We start from the raw sequence: 18951 nt of genomic DNA on the forward strand, positions 1-18951 counted from the left end.
GATTCTTGTTTGTATAAAATAGACGGAGTCTATTCAATAATAGATAAAATAATTTATTCTCGGAGCGCACTGCCACGTTACCACGAGCAACAGTTTATATACAATAACATGACGTCATTTCATTGCTTCTAGAATGAATCTCCTCCTCTCGACCGAGACAAAGGAACTTTAAAAGTTCATTCTGAGTTCATTCTGACCCACTAGCACATACACAGGACACACAACACAACTGAGTTCATTCTGACCCACTAGCACATACACAGGACACACAACACAACTGAGTTCATTCTGACCCACTAGCACACACACAGGACACACAACACAACTGAGTTCATTCTGACCCACTAGCACATACACAGGACACACAACACAACTGAGTTCATTCTGACCCACTAGCACATACACAGGACACACAACACAACTGAGTTCATTCTGACCCACTAGCACACACACAGGACACACAACACAACTGAGTTCATTCTGACCCACTAGCACACACACAGGACACACAACATAACTGAGTTCATTCTGACCCACTAGCACATACACAGGACACACAACACAACTGAGTTCATTCTGACCCACTAGCACACACACAGGACACACAACACAACTGAGTTCATTCTGACCCACTAGCACACACACAGGACACACAACACAACTGAGTTCATTCTGACCCACTAGCACACACACAGGACACACAACACAACTGAGTTCATTCTGACCCACTAGCACATACACAGGACACACAACACAACTGAGTTCATTCTGACCCACTAGCACACACACAGGACACACAACACAACTGAGTTCATTCTGACCCACTAGCACATACACAGGACACACAACACAACTGAGTTCATTCTGACCCACTAGCACACACACAGGACACACAACACAACTGAATTAACTCTTGACCCCTCACCATTATCGATCACCACTCAGCTGACAGTTCTAGTTAACAGAAAACCTAGGAATGCACTCACTGCCTTATCTAAAACACCTCAGAGCTCAGTTTCATCGGTTCAACCATAGTCTAAAGACCTTTTCTGCTTACTTAAAAACCCTCACTCCTAATCTCCTCCAACCTGGCTGGTATTTATTTAAATGTAATTACCCCCTGTTTCAGGCTCCACAATCCCTTCTTATGAACTCATATTGTTCATCAGATATAATAAAACAGAGTATAAGTTTACTTAGCTACAGTTCTATTTAAAATTAGGATATTGTTTATTCATTTATTCATAATATTCCTAACACCCTCTCTACCTCTACCCTTCTCTCTCTCTCTACCCCCACCCATCTCTCCCTCTCTACCCCCTCCCTCTCTCCCCTAACCCCCCTCCCTCTCTCCCCCAACCTCCCTCCCTCTCTACCCCCATCCATCTCTCCCGCTCTCCCCCCTCCCTCTCTACCCCCACCCATCTCTCCCTCTCTCCCCCCTCCCTCTCTCCCCCAACCTCCCTCCCTCTCTACCCCCATCCATCTCTCCCGCTCTCCCCCCTCCCTCTCTCCCCCAACCTCCCTCCCTCTCTACCCCCATCCATCTCTCCCGCTCTCCCCCCTCCCTCTCTCCCCCAGGTATCACTGTGTTGCTGTCTCTGACTGTCTTCATGTTGCTGGTAGCAGAAATCATGCCGGCTACGTCAGACTCTGTTCCTCTCATCGGTAAAGTATTGATCCTCTATTGACTCATCAGTGATTTATTAAGGTTTGCAGAAGCACTATTGTATTTTACATGATTACGCTCATACAAGTTGTGAATTGATTGGTGGTTCAATATCATCACTAGATACCAAGCTAAATCATGAAACCAATTCAAACTCATGTGTTCCTTCTTTAGGCCTGTTTGCTATGCCCATATTTCTTGCAGTGGAGGCTGGTGAAGGGAGGATGACTCATAACAATGGCAGAACTGGAGTGAATGGAACAGTATCAAACAGGTGTTTTGGATCCCATTCCATTCCACTCCTCCCCAGACGTTGTTATGAGCTGTCCTCCCCTCAGCAGCCTCCACTGCTTTCTTGGAAAGTTGACCACACACAGTGAAGTATAGAATAGCCAGTCATAAACCCAGTGAAAAACCCCACGACCAAACATCTAACTAATAGGGTTTCCACACGACACACCTCATTCTTATCACAGCACTGAGGTCTTCTGTTTTCCCTTCTAGCAGCCAATGTTTACCTCAGGCTTTAATCAGCTAGACAGGAGAGGTGTAGAAGGAACTGCGTGACTGCTTCCCAAATGGCTCCCTATTCCCTATTTAGTGCACTACTGGTCAAAAGTAGTGCACCATGTAGGGAATAGGGTGCCAGTACATGATTGATGGAAGGAATCAATAGCCAGGAAAGAGAGGAGACGTTGATAGAATGAAGAGCTCAGAGGGCTGACAGGGTGTTAGGGATGTTACCACCTCAGGCAGACAGGTGGTTACTGTTCTCATCTCCTGCTAAAATGCCTCTCTCTCTTAATCTCTCTCTCTCTTAATCTCTCTCTCTCTTAATCTCTCTCTCTCTTAATCTATCTCTCTCTCTTAATCTCTCTCTCTATCTCTCTCTCTCTCTTTATCCTTCTTTTTCCCTATTTCTACCTCTCTTTGTCTTTCTCTCTCTCCTCTTTCCATCTCATTCTCTCTCTCTCTCTCTCTCACCTTGTTCTATTCCTCTTGTTCTCTTTCTCTCTCTATCCTGAAGCAGGGGATAACCTGTTAATCACCTGTTTAAAATACCTCTCTCTTTTCTAACTTTCCTCATCCATCTCTTTCTAGTGTTCTATCATCTATATCTCTATGTTCCTGCCCAGTACTTTCCAGTGTTCTATCATCTAGATCTCTATGTTCCTGCCCAGTATTCTATAATCTATATCTCTGTTTCTGCCCAGTACTTTCCAGTATTCTATTATTTATATTTCTATGTGTTCCAGCCCACTACAATGATTTCTAATATTGATATCTATAATCTAAATGTCTGTTGTTGCAGGCCAGTATTTTTCCTTCGCCATGATGATCGTGGGTCTCTCTCTCGTCGTCACGGTTCTCGTTCTACAGTTCCACCATCACGACCCTCACGGGGTAAAGATGCCTAAATGGGTAGGTAACCACGGTTACATTACATTTTCCCGTTAACCTCTTTGTGTCATGTCCTCTTTAACTGACACCTTCAGTCGTAGACTAGTTCCGGTTCATGTCTGCCGTGGAAAATACATTGCAGTTGTCTTAGTGGTCCTTGCCTCTGGTTGTGATTGAGTAGAGGAGTTGTAGATGTCGTAGAGCAGTTCAAGCTAAGTTTGTTTGTCATTCGTGTGACTTCACCAACTCTGATCCTGTAGTTCCACAGTGTGCACAAGGAGATGGTGTCCACAACACCTTAGACTAATCTTAGAGTGTCTTCAGTTCCTCCCCAAAGTGGGAGTTGTCAGAGGAAGGGGAGGAGTGATAATGTAAGAGCAACAACACAGTCAAATCCTGTCAAATCCAGAAAACCACAAATACATGTTACCCCAGGACACGTCACAAGAATGAAAGAGTAACACAAGTACCAGATCACGCCAAGTTCTTCGCTAGACAGCTCATTGCTCATTGACTAGGCCGATGTCATCTCATCTCACATCTTAAAGTGTCAGTCCACTTCCATCCAATATTCACACGATCCTGTAGAGCGTTGGAGCACAGAGTGGATGAAGCTCAAAGTCATAGAGACGGCTCATTGACTAGGCCGATGTCATCGTAACATATGTCACTTCCTGAAGTGTCACTTCTGCCCTGGCAGACAAACGGTGCCTGAGGGGATGACGAGCTCTCACAGACAGGCCAGACATGTTTTAAACATCAACCATCTCTCCAGCCCCGTAGAGCCTCTCTGTCTCATAGTCTGCCGGAGTACATCTGAAGACCTGGTCTACCTCTGAATATCCTTGTATATCTGAAGACCTGGTCAACTCTGAATATCCTTGTACATCTAAAGACCTGGTCTACCTCTGTATATCCTTGTACATCTGAAGACCTGGTCTACCTCTGAATATCCTTGTACATCTAAAGACCTGGTCTACCTCTGAATATCCTTGTACATCTAAAGACCTGGTCTACCTCTGTATATCCTTGTACATCTGAAGACCTGGTCTACCTCTGAATATCCTTGTATATCTGAAGACCTGGTCTACCTCTGAATATCCTTGTACATCTGAAGACCTGGTCTACCTCTGTATATCCTTGTATATCTGAAGACCTGGTCAACTCTGAATATCCTTGTACATCTAAAGACCTGGTCTACCTCTGAATATCCTTGTATATCTGAAGACCTGGTCTACCTCTGAATATCCTTGTATATCTGAAGACCTGGTCTACCTCTGAATATCCTTGTATATCTGAAGACCTGGTCTACCTCTGAATATCCTTGTATATCTGAAGACCTGGTCTACCTCTGTATATCCTTGTATATCTGAAGACCTGGTCTACCTCTGAATATCCTTGTATATCTGAAGACCTGGTCTACCTCTGAATATCCTTGTATATCTGAAGACCTGATCTACCTCTGAATATCCTTGTATATCTGAAGACCTGGTCTACCTCTGAATATCCTTGTATATCTGAAGACCTGGTCTACCTCTGAATATCCTTGTACATCTGAAGACCTGGTCAACTCTGAATATACGTGTACATCTGAAGACCTGGTCAACTCTGAATATCCGTGTACATCTGTGCCTTAAAGTGTTATCTATGGCTGTTCTTTGTCAACAATGTAATGTGGCCATGACGTATGTGTTTATTGCTTTTTTACCGTAAATGTAAAAAGAAAAGGCAAAATGTTTAATATCAGTACAAACTGTCCCTTTTTGGGAGCTGCCACCTTTCTCTGTCTTCACCTTTCTCTCCTCTCCCCCTTTTTCTCCATCTCTCCTCCCACACTCTCTCTCTCTCCTCCCACTCTCTCTCTCTCTCTCCTCCCACTCTCTCTCTCTCTCTCCTCCCTCTCTCTCTCTCTCTCTCTCCTCCCACTCTGTCTTTCTCCTCCCACTCTTTCTCTCTCTCTCCTCCCTCTCTCTCTCCTCCCTCTCTCTCTCCTCCCACTCTGTCTCTCTCCTCCCACTCTCTCTCTCTCTCCTCCCTCTCGCTCTCTCTCTCCTCCCACTCTGTCTCTATCCTCCCACTCTCTCTCTCTCTCTCCTCCCTCTCTCTCTCCTCCCACTCTGTCTCTCTCCTCCCACTCTCTCTCTCTCTCCTCCCCCTCTCTCTCTCTCTCTCTCTCTCTCTCTCTCCTCCCACTCTGTCTCTATCCTCCCACTCTCTCTCTCTCTCTCCTCCCACTCTGTCTCTCTCTCTCTCCTCCCACTCTCTCTCTCCTCTCACTCTTTCTCTCTCTCCCCTTCCACTCTCTCTCTCTCTCTCTCCTCTCTCTCTCTCTCCTCCCACTCTCTCTCTATCTCTCTCTCTCTCTCCTCCCACTCTCTCTCTACTCCCACTCTTTCTCTCTCTCCTCCCTCTCTCTCTCTCTCTCCTCCCCCCTGCCTCCACTACCTCTCTCTCTCTCTCTCTCCTCCCCCCTGCCTCCACTACCTCTCTAGATGCGAGTCATCCTCCTCAACTGGTGTGCCTGGTTCCTCCGCATGAAGAAGCCTGGTGAGGAACGCAAGACGACCACCAGCTCCACCGTCACCGCCAACACCAATACTACCCCCAGCTCTGCCACAGGAGGCTACAAGTACTCCCACCCTCCCCTTCACCACGCCAGCACCAGCTCCATCCAGATGGGCTCCATCCCTGGGGGACAGCCCTCCAATACCTCAACCACCAACGGCAACATGAACCTGTACTTCGGCTACCACTCTGTGGGTATGGGAGGGATGGGATCCTTAGGAGGGTCTCATGATAACCCCTGCTGCCCGCCTAGCAGTGACTCTTCAGGGGTTGGGGTCTTCAGTGGAGGGGCTGGGGGTGGTAGTCAGACCACGGGGACAGGCGGAACGTGTTCCCCCAACGAGGCGCTACTCTCTGACCGGGACGCGGGGATCCTCCGGAGGTTGACGGTGGACCAGATCCCGGAGATCGGGCGGATCCTGGAGGAAGTTCATTTCATCGCCCAGAGGTTCAGGGAGCAGGACGAGGGAGAGGCGGTCTGCAGCGAGTGGAAGTTTGCGGCGGCAGTCGTGGATCGTCTTTGTCTTGTGGCGTTCACCATCTTCTCCATCATCGGCACGTTCACCATCCTCATGTCGGCGCCCAACTTCCTAGAGGCTGTGACCAAGGATTACCTCACATAATGTGGCTTTTATCTCGGCTGGCTAATTGGGCTAACGCTAATGAACACTGTAGCTAATTGGGCTAACGCTAATGAACACTGTAGCTAATTGGGCTAACGCTAATGAACACTGTAGCTAATTGGCTAACGCTAACTAGCGCTTTAGCTATAATACTAAACAATATAAACTGTAGCTAACCGCCTCTACTCTGTGAAGCCACTGTGGGAGCCACCTCCCACAGTTTTGAGATAAAATAATCTCTAAAGTTATGACTATTTATGACACCAGTACTTGGAACACCAATGTCTATATTTTGATAATGGGTGTGGATTATTATGGTGATATACAGTATATCTTCCATGTGGGTGTGTTTACTGTCAACATGGCTTCCGTAGCTGTAGTCGGTGCTTACCACTCGTTCAGTAACAGTACTGTCAACATGGCTTCTGTAACTTTAGTCGATGCTTACCACTCGTTCAGTAACAGTACTGTCAACATGGCTTCTGTAGCTGTAGTCGATGCTTACCACTCGTTCAGTAACAGTACTGTCAACATGGCTTCTGTAGCTCTAGTCGATGCTTACCACTCGTTCAGTAACGTTACTGTCAACATGGCTTCTGTAGCTGTAGTCGATGCTTACCACTCGTTCAGTAACAGTACTGTCAACATGGCTTCTGTAGCTCTAGTCGATGCTTACCACTCGTTCAGTAACGTTACTGTCAACATGGCTTCTGTAGCTGTAGTCGATGCTTACCACTCGTTCAGTAACAGTACTGTCAACATGGCTTCTGTAGCTCTAGTCGATGCTTACCACTCGTTCATTAACGTTACTGTCAACATGGCTTCCGTAGCTCTAGTCGATGCTTACCACTCGTTCAGTAACAGTACTGTCAACATGGCTTCCGTAGCTGTAGTCGATGCTTACCACTCGTTCAGTAACAGTACTGTCAACATGGCTTCTGTAGCTGTAGTCGATGCTTACCACTCGTTCAGTAACAGTACTGTCAACATGGCTTCTGTAGCTCTAGTCGATGCTTACCACTCATTCAGTAACAGTACTGTCAACATGGCTTCCGTAGCTCTAGTCGATGCTTACCACTCGTTCAGTAACGTTACTGTCAACATGGCTTCTGTAGCTGTAGTCGATGCTTACCACTCGTTCAGTAACAGTACTGTCAACATGGCTTCCGTAGCTCTAGTCGATGCTTACCACTCGTTCAGTAACAGTACTGTCAACATGGCTTCCGTAGCTCTAGTCGATGCTTACCACTCGTTCAGTAACGTTACTGTCAACATGGCTTCCGTAGCTGTAGTCGATGCTTACCACTCGGTCAGTAACAGTACTGTCAACATGGCTTCCGTAACTCTAGTCGATGCTTACCACTCGTTCAGTAACGTTACTGTCAACATGGCTTCTGTAGCTGTAGTCGATGCTTACCACTCGGTCAGTAACAGTACTGTCAACATGGCTTCTGTAGCTGTAGTCGATGCTTACCACTCGTTCAGTAACAGTACTGTCAACATGGCTTCTGTAGCTCTAGTCGATGCTTACCACTCGTTCAGTAACAGTACTGTCAACATGGCTTCCGTAACTCTAGTCGATGCTTACCACTCGTTCAGTAACGTTACTGTCAACATGGCTTCTGTAGCTGTAGTCGATGCTTACCACTCGTTCAGTAACAGTACTGTCAACATGGCTTCTGTAGCTGTAGTCGATGCTTACCACTCGTTCAGTAACAGTACTGTCAACATGGCTTCCGTAGCTCTAGTCGATGCTTACCACTCGTTCAGTAACAGTACTGTCAACATGGCTTCTGTAGCTGTAGTCGATGCTTACCACTCGTTCAGTAACAGTACTGTCAACATGGCTTCCGTAGCTGTAGTCGATGCTTACCACTCGTTCAGTAACAGTACTGTCAACATGGCTTCCGTAGCTGTAGTCGATGCTTACCACTCGTTCAGTAACAGTACTGTCAACATGGCTTCCGTAGCTGTAGTCGATGCTTACCACTCATTCAGTAACGGTACCTCAGTATATAGTCGGTGAGGCTTTAGTTCTTGAACAGTGTGTGAATTCACTGACACACTGTTATCCCTTTCCCTAGCCTCTTGTATAGATGACCTCATCGTATAGATGACCTCATCGACGTTCCTCTTCCCCTCTTCTTTCTCTCCCTTTTTATTGTTTTCCTTTCTTTCCACATATTTTCACTCTTTACCACCTCACCCGGTTTCACTTCTGCCCCTCTTTCACTGTTCATCTTTCCATGAATCTGTCCCCGACCCCTCCTTTCTCCCTCTGTTCCCCAGACCATCAGCCAGATCTTTCTCTACTTTCTCCTTTCACTCTTGACACTTTTCTCCCTCTCTCCCCATCCCTCCTGTCCCTCTGTCCCCAACCCCTCCTGTCCCTCTGTCCCCCATCCCTCCTCTCCCTCTGTCCCCCACCCCTCCTGTCCCTCTGTCCCCCATCGCTCCTCTCCCTCTGTCCCCCACCCCTCCTGTCCCTCTGTCCCCCATCCCTCCTCTCCCTCTGTCCCCAACCCCTCCTGTCCCTCTGTCCCCCATCCCTCCTCTCCCTCTGTCCCCCACCCCTCCTGTCCCTCTGTCCCCCATCCCTCCTCTCCCTCTGTCCCCCACCCCTCCTGACCCTCTGTCCCCCACCCCTCCTCTCCCTCTGTCCCCCACCCCTACTCTCCCTCTGTCCCCCACCCCTCCTGTCCCTCTGTCCCCATCCCTCCTGTCCCAATGCTTTTTCCCTCATCAATCTACACACAATACCCCATAATGACAAAGCAAAAACAGTTTTTTTTTATAAAATAAAATGGATATCACATTTACATAAGTGTTCAGACCCTTTACTCAGTACTTTGTTGAAGCTTGGCACACCTGTATTTGGGGAGTTTCTCCCATTCTTCTCTGCAGATCCTCTCTAGCTCTGTCAGATTGGATGGGGAGCGTCACTGCACAGCTATTTTCAGATCTCTCCAGAGATGTTTGATCGGGTTCTAGTCTGGCTCTGGCTAGGCCACTCCTGTGTCGTCTTGGCTTTATCCGCAGGGTCGTTGTCCTGTTGAAAGGTGAACCTTCGCCCAAGTCTGAGGTCCTGAGCGCTCTGGAGCAGGTTTTCATCAAGGATCTCTCTCTGTACTTTGCGCCGTTCATCGTTCCCTCGATCCTGACTAGTCTCCCTGCCACTGAAAAACATCCCCACAGCATGATGCTGCCACCACCATGCTTCACCGTAGGGATTGTACCAGGTTTCCTCCAAACGTGAGGCTTGGCATTCAGGCCAAGGAGTTACATTTTTGGTTCATCAGACCAGATAATCTTGTTTCTCATGGTCTGAGAGTCTTTAGGTGCCTTTTGGCAAACTCCAAGCAGGCTGTCATATGCCTTTTACTGAGGAGTGGCTTCTGTCTGGCCACACCATAAAGGCCTGATTGGTGGAGTGCTGCAGAGATGGTTGTCCTACTGGAAGGTTCTCCCGTCTCCACAGAGGAACTCTCAAAGCTCTCTCAGAGTGACCATCGGGTTCTTGGTCACCTACCTGACCAAGGCCCTTCTCCCCCAATTGCTCAGTTTGGCCAGGCGGCCAGCTCTAGGAAGAGCCTTGGTAGTTCCAAACGTCTTCAATTTAAGAATGATGGAGGCCCCTGTGTTCTTGGGGAACTTCAATGCTGCAAAAATGTTTTGGTACCCTTTCCCAGATCTGTGCCTCGACACAATCCTGTCTCGGAGCTTTACGGACAATTCCTTCGACCTCATGGCTTGGTTTTTGCTCTGACATGCACTGTGAACTGTGGGACCTTATATAGACAGGTGTGTGCCTTTCCAAATCATGTCCAATCAATTGAATTTACCACAGGTGGAATCCAATCAATTTGTAGAAACATCTCAAACATTTCAATGATGGTCATTGGAAACAGGAAGCACCTGAGCTCAATTTCAAGTCTCATTGAGAAGGGTCTGAATACTTATGTAAATAAGGCATTTCTTTTTTTTAATACATTTGCAAAAAAATCTAAAAAACTGTTTTTGTTTTGTTATTATGGGGTGTTGTGTGTTGATTGATGAGGAAAATGTTTTACTTCATTTATTTCAGAATAAGGCTGTAACGTAGCAAAATGTGGAAAAAGTCCAGGGGTCTGAATACTTATCGAATGCACCGTATAAGAAGTAACAGTTGTTCAGATTACATTTCACTGTGATTCCATTACAGCTCCGCTTCTCCTCCCCAGAAACCTTATTAAACGGTATCTAGCTAGAACCGCATACCGTCACTGCAGATCAGATAGGAGAATCGATGGACCCATTAACTCTCTGGTTTTCCTCTACAACCTCTCTCTCTCTAGTGGCACAGCTCTATGTTATCTGTGATGAATATGATACTCTTCGCTACCTGAGCCACTTTCCTTCAGCAGGTCAGCGTTATATTTTTGAAGCAGTATGTTTACCCGTTAGATTTGTAGCTCGTTGTCATCAATACCAGGGTATATCTAAATCTTCATGGATGTTTTTTTCAAGTAAAACTCAACACACAAAAAAAAACAAGATTAAGGGATAAAGTGACACTTAAAAAAGGTATTTTAAAATATATTTTCCTAAGAATCCCTGTGTGTTTTCCCACGGCGGATACAGACCTTTCGTAGTCCAGATTGTTTTAGTGTTGTGTTCTCTCATACTGTGTGAAATGAAACAGTCTTTCCTCATCTATCGTTAAGCAAAAGGACATGAAACCCGGATGACTGGGGGTATTATTGACAGAAAACCCGCTGATGTATACCACAATCTGTGTGTCACCTCGTCGCCGTGTCAACACAACTACAGTAAACTAACTCTCACTACTGTGATCCTCTTATCGTTAAACAGATGACATCAATCATTGAATTACAACGGTCTATTGTTCAATTGTCGTTCATGATGCTGACAGAACTCAGACTGGGCCCGCTGATTCGGACATGAGAAAAGAGGTCATTAAAACAAGACATTGGAGGAGGAAGAGGACTGGGGCTGGAGGTCCAAAGGTTTGTGGGGTCAGAGACGTCGCCTGATCCACCATCCTGACCACTGCTCTGTTTGGTCTCACCATACCCTGTAGAGAAACAGGATGTGATCTTGTAAGATCAGGGGCCCGTATCCACAAAACTCCTCAGAGTAGGAGTGCTGATCTAGGATCTGTCCATGCAACCTTATTCATTATGAATTAAAAAAGCCAAACTGAGCCTAGATCAGCACTTGTACTCTGAGACACTTTGGATATGGGCTCTGAGCCAATCAAAGACGAGGAATGCCCTAATGGGAAGACCACTGAGCTGTCGTCAGAGGTCATGTCTTTATCTGGCCAATAGTCTATCATGTTCCACATTCCCTCCCTGTGTGTGTAATCACGGTCATGCCTAGTATTGGACATACCATGCTTTGTCTTCTCCACTGTGTTAACTGATGAGTGTTTTTGCACAAAATGGCTAAAGAATATCACAAATGTTTTTGAAAATGATATCTAACTAAAATGGGACAAGTTTTGAGTTTCATACCTATGTTTGACAATATGATTAATCACATTTAAAAATAATAATAATCTTAAGTCACTCTGATGCCCCGTAGTTGGGTGTCAGCCATTTGTCACAATTGTCACGAGTGTGGTAATATCTTGTTTATGGGTGTGTCTGTGCCTCTGTGTGTGTAATGTCTCCTTAGAAACATGTACATGCATTACCAGTGTATATTATTATACAACAATAAAGAGAGAACTACGTTTTCTCCATAAGGGTTAAATCATTCAGGGCCAGGTAAATTCAGGTAAAAACCCTCGTCCCTATAGTTCTAACACAGTTCATCCAGAATCTGTCTCTGTTGCGGTGTCAGTTTACGGGGATATAATACCAATTCACTACCGGGAACTAGGGCCCAGAGTTTTCCCTGAACCTAACCTGGGAAAAACGTCCAGCTCTACGTTATGGCCCTCGATCCGTCTCTGTCTGTCTGCTGTCAGCTTCCAGATGGGGATGTGACCGGGACGTCATCAACTCATGGCCCTGGTGCAAATGGTCTTTGATTCGTGGAGGTAGTGGGGGTGTATGGAGGATGTAGTGAGGGTGTATGGAGGGTGTATGTGAGGGTGTATGGAGGGTGTAGTGAGGGTGTATGTGAGGGTGTATGGAGGGTGTAGTGAGGGTGTATGTGAGGGTGTAGTGAGGGTGTATTTCATCTGCATGGCTTTAGATCCTGCTTGACAAACACTGTCTGGGGAGCTGAATCACTTAGCAGTCTGAGGGACAATCTCTCAATGCACCTTCAAGGCATCACAGGTGGTTTCGCTCTGTTTACTCTTCAGACACACTGCTTTATTGTGTGTGTGTGTGTGTGTGTGTGTGTGTGTGTGTGTGTGTGTGTGTGTGTGTGTGTGTGTGTGTGTGTGTGTGTGTGTGTGTGTGTGTGTGTGTGTGTGTGTGTGTGTGTGTGTGTGTCCGTCCATCCGTCCGTCCGCACACCTGGAAATCCTCTTATTCCAGCAGGTCTGTTCTGTTTCTCCTCTTTACAGATTCCGTTTTCTGGGACTCTGTTGCTGCAGGAATACTAAGCTAAGATCTGTGACAGAGGCTTTGAAAATCACAACAGATCCTGCTGTGCTGTGTGCTTGCGATGTGTGCTTGCCTGTGAGAGAGATTGTGGTGTGTGTTTCTCCCAGTGTTTGTGTTTGTGCACACGTGTGTGGTTTTCTGTGTCCACAAATCAAATCAACTGTGTCCAGATGTCTATGGTAATGGATTCATGGACACAGACAGAAAGCCTTTTCCCCATCCACACCAACAGGTTTTAGATGCACTGTCTGATCCCTTTAAACAACCGACTGGACTGTCTCAATTCAACGCCAGTGCATTTCTAAAACAGCTTTTTGTTTGTTTACAAATGACAGGGACTCTAAACGTACAAAAGGTTTTGAACACATTGGAATATCCGTTGTGTTTCGCTCCAGGCTTGCAGCACAGTCTGCCAGTAACACTATTTATCATGGAGTTGAAGTCGGAAGTTGAAGTCGGAAGTTTACATACACCTTAGCCAAATATATTTAAACTCAGTTTTTCCTGACATATAATCCTAGTAAAATTCCCTGTCTTAGGTCAGTTAGGATCACCACTTTATTTTAAGAATGTGAAATGTCAGAATAATAGTAGAGAGAATGATTTATTTCAGCTTTTATTTATTTCATCACATTCCCAGTGGGCCAGAAGTTTACATACACTCAATTAGTATTTGGTAGCATTGCCTTTAAATTGTTTAACTTGGGTCAAACGTTTCAGGTAGCCTTCCACAAGCTCCCCTCAATAAGTTGGGTGAATATTGACCCATTCCTCCTGACAGAGCTAGTGTAACTGTGTCAGGTTTGTAGGCCTCCTTGCTCGCACACTCTTTATCACTTCTGCCCACACATTTTCTATAGGATTGAGGTCAGGGCTTTGTGATGGCCACTCCAATACCTTGACTTTATTGTCCTTAAGCCTTCCATAACTTTGGAAGTATGCTTGGGGTCATTGTCCATTTGGAAGACCCATTTGCAACCAAGCTTTAACTTCCTGACTGATGTCTTGAGATGTTGCTTCAATATATCCACTTAATTTTCCTCCTCATGATGCCATCTATTTTCTTCATGATGCCATCTATTTTGTGAAGTGCACCAGTCCCTCTTGCAGCAAAGCACCCCGACAACATGATGCTGCCACCCCCATGCTTCACGGTTGGGATGGTGTTCTTCGGCTTGCAAGCCTCCCCCTTTTATCTCCAAACATAACGATGGTCATTATGGCCAAACAGTTCTATTTTTGTTTCATCAGACCAGAGGACATTTCTCCAGAAAGTACGATCTTTGTCCCCATGTGCGGTTGCAAACCGTAGTCTGGCTTTTTTATGGCGGTTTTGGAGCAGTGGCTTCTTGCTTGCTGAGCAGCCTTTCAGGTTATGTCGACATAGGACTTGTTTTACTGTGGCTATAGATACTTTTGTATCTGTTTCTTCCAGCATCTTCACAAGGTCCTTTGCTGTTGTTCTGGGATTGATTTGCACTTTTCGCACCAAAGTACATTCATCTCTAGGAGACAGAATGCATTTCCTTCCTGAGCGGTATGACAGCTGCGTGGTCCCATGGTGTTTATACTTGCATACTATTGTTTGTACATATGAACGTGGTACCTTCAGGCGTTTGGAAATTGCTCCCAAGGATGAACCAGACTTGTGGAAGTCTACAATTTTGTTTGAGGTCTTGTCTGATTGTCCCATGATGTCAAGCAAAGAGGCACTGAGTTTGAAGGTAGGTCTTGAAATACATCTACAGGTACACACCTCCAATTAACTCAAATGTTGTCAATTTGCTTCTAAAGCCATGACATCATTTTCGGGAATTTTCCAAGCTGTTTAAAGGCACAGTCAACTTAGTGTATGTAAACGTCTGACCCCCTGGACTTGTGATACAGTGAATTATAAGTAAAACAAATCTGTCTATAAACAATTGTTGCAAAAATGACTTGTGTCATGCACAAAGTAGATGTCCTAACTGACTTGCCAAAACTATAGTTTGTTAACAATACATTTGTGGAGTGGTTGAAAAACGAGTTTTAATGACTCCAACCTAAGTGTATGTAAACTTCAGACTTCAACTGTACATCGCATCTATTAATTTATTACTGATGTCGTCACTTGACTCCCTACCACCATATCTGTTGAGTAGACGGCCTGCCTCTTAATACAACACGACGAGTCCAGTCATCTTCCTCTTCTCCATTACCATCGATACAGGGGACGTAACAATCAGCCGTGTATCAGACACCTCGACAGCAGCGGCCTGTCATAGCGTCCACACAGATCAGTGATCTAGATAAACCTTCCTCTTCTCCGTTAGCATCGTAGCATCGATACAGGGAACATAACAATCAGCCGTGTATCAGACACCTCGACAGCAGCGGCCTGTCATAGCGTCCACACAGATCATTGATCTAGATAAACGGCAGGCGGAGACAGGAAACAGTGAAGACCAGAGAGACTCCTCTGCACCATTTCTATCCCTCCATCTCTCTTTTTGCTCTCCTCCTCCACCTCACTCCCTGAGGGTGTGATGAACATATATAGTACCAGGCAAAAGTTTGGACATACTTACTCATTCAAGGGTTTTTCTACATTGTAGAATAATAGTGAAGACATTGCAACTATGGAATAACACAAAGAATCATGTGGTAACCAAAAAAGTGTTAAACAAATCGAAATATATTTGATATGAGATTCTTCAAAGTAGCCACCTTTTGCCTTGATGACAGTTTTGCACACTCTTGGCATTCTCTCAACCAGCTTCACCTGGAATGCTTTTCCAACAGTCTTGGAGTTCCCACATACTGAGCACTTGTTGGCTGCTTTTCAACTCATCCCAAACCATCTCAATTGGGTTGAGGTCAGGCGGTTTCCATGTTGCGTTTAGATTTTTGTTCCGTATAGATCCCTGTGTGTGCATTCTAATGTTGACATCACACTGGGTGAGTTACTGTGTTGAAATAACTTTTCAGTAACAGAGGATAAATATATGGTGTTTTTCCTCAGAGAAAAATTGAAATAGATTAAGTCAACAGTGGTTTTTAAATGCAGGAGGACAGCTTTTTGTTCGAGGTGGTTCACTATCGCAGGTGTCCCTTCAGCTGAGAAGGACATGGTTAATTTATAATGGGGGAGACACAGGACACTGAAGTACCATCTCTTACATGTGAATTAGAGTTTTACCTGACCACGCATCAGATGCATTTTACGTGATGCTCCTGGTGAATATTGACAATCTTCCTCTCCTTTCACATTGGCAGGCTACACGAGTGACTATGAAAGCACTGCAGTCTACACTTCCTGTCGACTGTGTGTGTGTGTGGGGGGGGGGGGGGGGGGATAAAGGCATGTCGGGAGCATTTCAGACACAGGGGTGTTAATATGTTGCTACAGTTCACTGAAAGAGAAGAGAAATTGACTGAACTGAACACACCACACACAATTGAACCCGTCAAATCAAACCTGATTGGTGACATCCACATCGTTTATCAGCTGTTATTGAGGGTGTAGCGACATGCTCTTCTCCCAGGCACACAGCAAAATGCACAAACCACAACAGCACTGCTACATGGTATTTAATCAAAGCAACTCGGAAAAGAAAAGAAAAATGCCATTTTGGGCCCCCAGAATAATCCCTTCAACTGGTTAGCAGGGAGAGAGAGTACACGGTAGAATACTTCTCAATACAGACGTGAGAAACACTCACTGGTTTCCAGAAAACAAGAGTCCATAGACAATGGGCTTCATCAGTGCTGCTGGTAATGAAGGTGCAGAAGTACAGCGGTGTGTGTGTGTGTGGTGCCTGTGGGTGGGTCACTACTCGTTGAGCTGACAGAGCAGGGCTGAGGCCTTGGTGATCCAGTAGTCACTAGGCAGGCTGGACGGCAGCATCACCGTCACCACAAAGTTAGTAGAGTGGCCTGAGGGAGAGAGAGATGTACACAGGTCTGTCACTATCTGGACATGATGCAGAGAACCAGAGAACACACAGGTCTGTCACTATCTGGACATGATGCAGAGAACACACAGGTCTGTCACTATCTGGACATGATGCAGAGAACACACAGGTCTGTCACTATCTGGCCATGATGCAGAGAACACACAGGTCTGTCACTATCTGGCCATGATGCAGAGAACACACAGGTCTGTCACTATCTGGACATGATGCAGAGAACACACAGGTCTGTCACTATCTGGACATGATGTAGAGAACACACAGGTCTGTCACTATCTGGACATGATGTAGAGAACACACAGGTCTGTCACTATCTGGACATGATGTAGAGAACACACAGGTCTGTCACTATCTGGACATGATGTAGAGAACACACAGGTCTGTCACTATCTGGACATGATGTAGAGAACACACAGGTCTGTCACTATCTGGACATGATGCAGAGAACACACAGGTCTGTCACTATCTGAACATGATGCAGAGGACCAGAGAACACACAGGTCTGTCACTATCTGGACATGATGCAGAGGACCAGAGAACACACAGGTCTGTCACTATCTTGACATGATGCAGAGGACCAGAGAACACACAGGTCTGTCACTATCTGGACATGATGCAGAGGACCAGAGAACACACAGGTCTGTCACTATCTGGACATGATGCAGAGGACCAGAGAACACACAGGTCTGTCACTATCTGGACATGATGCAGAGGACCAGAGAACACACAGATCTGTCACTATCTGGACATGATGCAGAGGACCAGAGAACACACAGGTCTGGCACCTACTACCATACCCCGTTCAAAAGCACCTAAATCTTTAGTCTTGCCCATTGAGACAATTGAGACATGGATTGTGTATGTGTGATACTCAGAGGGTGAATGGAAGACAACAGATTGAAGTGCCTGAATGGGGTATGGTAGTAGGTGTCAGGCTCACTGGTTTGCGTCAAGAACTGCAGCGCTGCTGGGTTTTTCACACTCAACAGTTTCCTGTGTGTAACAAGAATGGTCCACCACCCAAAGGACATCCAGACAACTTGACACAACTGTGGGAAGCATTGGAGTCAACATGGGCCAGTATCCCTGTGGAACGCTTTCAACACCTTGTAGAGTCCATGTCCTGAGAAACTGTGAAACTGAATATTAGGTAGGTGTCCTTACCTGTAGTAGACAAAGTCCCAGCCCGAGCTGAGGTCTTGTACAGCGGAGCCTGGTAGAGAGACGGATCAGGGTCATAGTTCTGCTGGGGTTCGAAGTGCACCACGGGAAGCATGGCGTTCATCACCCGCGGCAACGCATCCTCCATCACCATGTCGACGTCGTCCCAGCGACTGGCGTCCATGAACATCCCGTGCACCAGCACGCCGTCGTTGATGGCGGGTAGCTATGGAGACAGAGTGGTACTGTAGTTACCATAATGTCATATTATGATACATTGTGATTAGAGGCCTGGGTTTTGGACAATCATGTCACATGACCTGGTGTTGAACTTTTAGTTAAAGCTTCATCGTCCAGCACTATCCTCAGACAGTTGTTTTCATTTTAGGTCTAATTCTCATTTCTGGACCAGGCTTTAAATAAAGGTTTAAATCTAGGTCATGTGACATGGTCCAGAACACAGGGTCCTAATAATGGTCCAGACACGGTTCTTAAACCTCTCCAGGAACCTGACATGGTGGTCCAGAACACAGGGTCCTAATAATGATCCAGATACGGTTCTAAAACCTCTCCAGGAACCTGACATGGTAGTCCAGAACACAGGGTCCCTAATAATGGTCCAGATACCTCTCCAGGAACCTGACATGGTAGTCCAGAACACAGGGTCCCTAATAATGATCCAGATACGGTTCTAAAACCTCTCCAGGAACCTGACATGGTAGTCCAGAACACAGGGTCCCTAATAATGGTCCAGATACCTCTCCAGGAACCTGACATGGTAGTCCAGAACACAGGGTCCCTAATAATGATCCAGATACGGTTCTAAAACCTCTCCAGGAACCTGACATGGTAGTCCAGAACACAGGGTCCCTAATAATGATCCAGATACGGTTCTAAAACCTCTCCAGGAACCTGACATGGTAGTCCAGAACACAGGGTCCCTAATAATGGTCCAGATACCTCTCCAGGAACCTGACATGGTAGTCCAGAACACAGGGTCCCTAATAATGATCCAGATA

The 18951-nt window shown here is 46.0% G+C and overlaps 2 protein-coding genes across 2 annotated transcripts in view; one reads left to right on the forward strand and one right to left on the reverse strand.

Annotated features, from left to right (window-relative positions):
• Nucleotides 1–1581: 1581 nt before the first annotated feature.
• LOC139394506 (neuronal acetylcholine receptor subunit alpha-7-like) lies at nucleotides 1582–6453 on the forward strand (the record flags this gene model as incomplete). The annotated part of the gene is made up of 3 exons (XM_071142579.1): nucleotides 1582–1668; nucleotides 2982–3091; nucleotides 5563–6453. Coding segments are annotated over 3 exons (893 nt in total), but the record flags the coding sequence as incomplete, so codon positions are not given.
• A 9943-nt stretch (nucleotides 6454–16396) lies between these two features.
• Nucleotides 16397–18951, reverse strand: part of LOC139394507 (dynein axonemal heavy chain 6-like) — a 153574-nt gene continuing 151019 nt past the window's right edge. Inside the window, exons 80-81 of the mRNA XM_071142580.1 lie at nucleotides 17936–18158; nucleotides 16397–16736 (exon numbers count right to left, since the gene is read on the reverse strand). Of these exons, the coding sequence (XP_070998681.1) occupies nucleotides 16633–16736; nucleotides 17936–18158 (327 nt within the window). The 3' untranslated portion in view covers nucleotides 16397–16632. The remainder of the gene's footprint in view (nucleotides 16737–17935; nucleotides 18159–18951) is intronic.

This window comes from Oncorhynchus clarkii, unplaced genomic scaffold (genome assembly GCF_045791955.1).
Source record: "Oncorhynchus clarkii lewisi isolate Uvic-CL-2024 unplaced genomic scaffold, UVic_Ocla_1.0 unplaced_contig_5647_pilon_pilon, whole genome shotgun sequence".
Taxonomy (NCBI): Eukaryota; Metazoa; Chordata; class Actinopteri; order Salmoniformes; family Salmonidae; genus Oncorhynchus; species Oncorhynchus clarkii.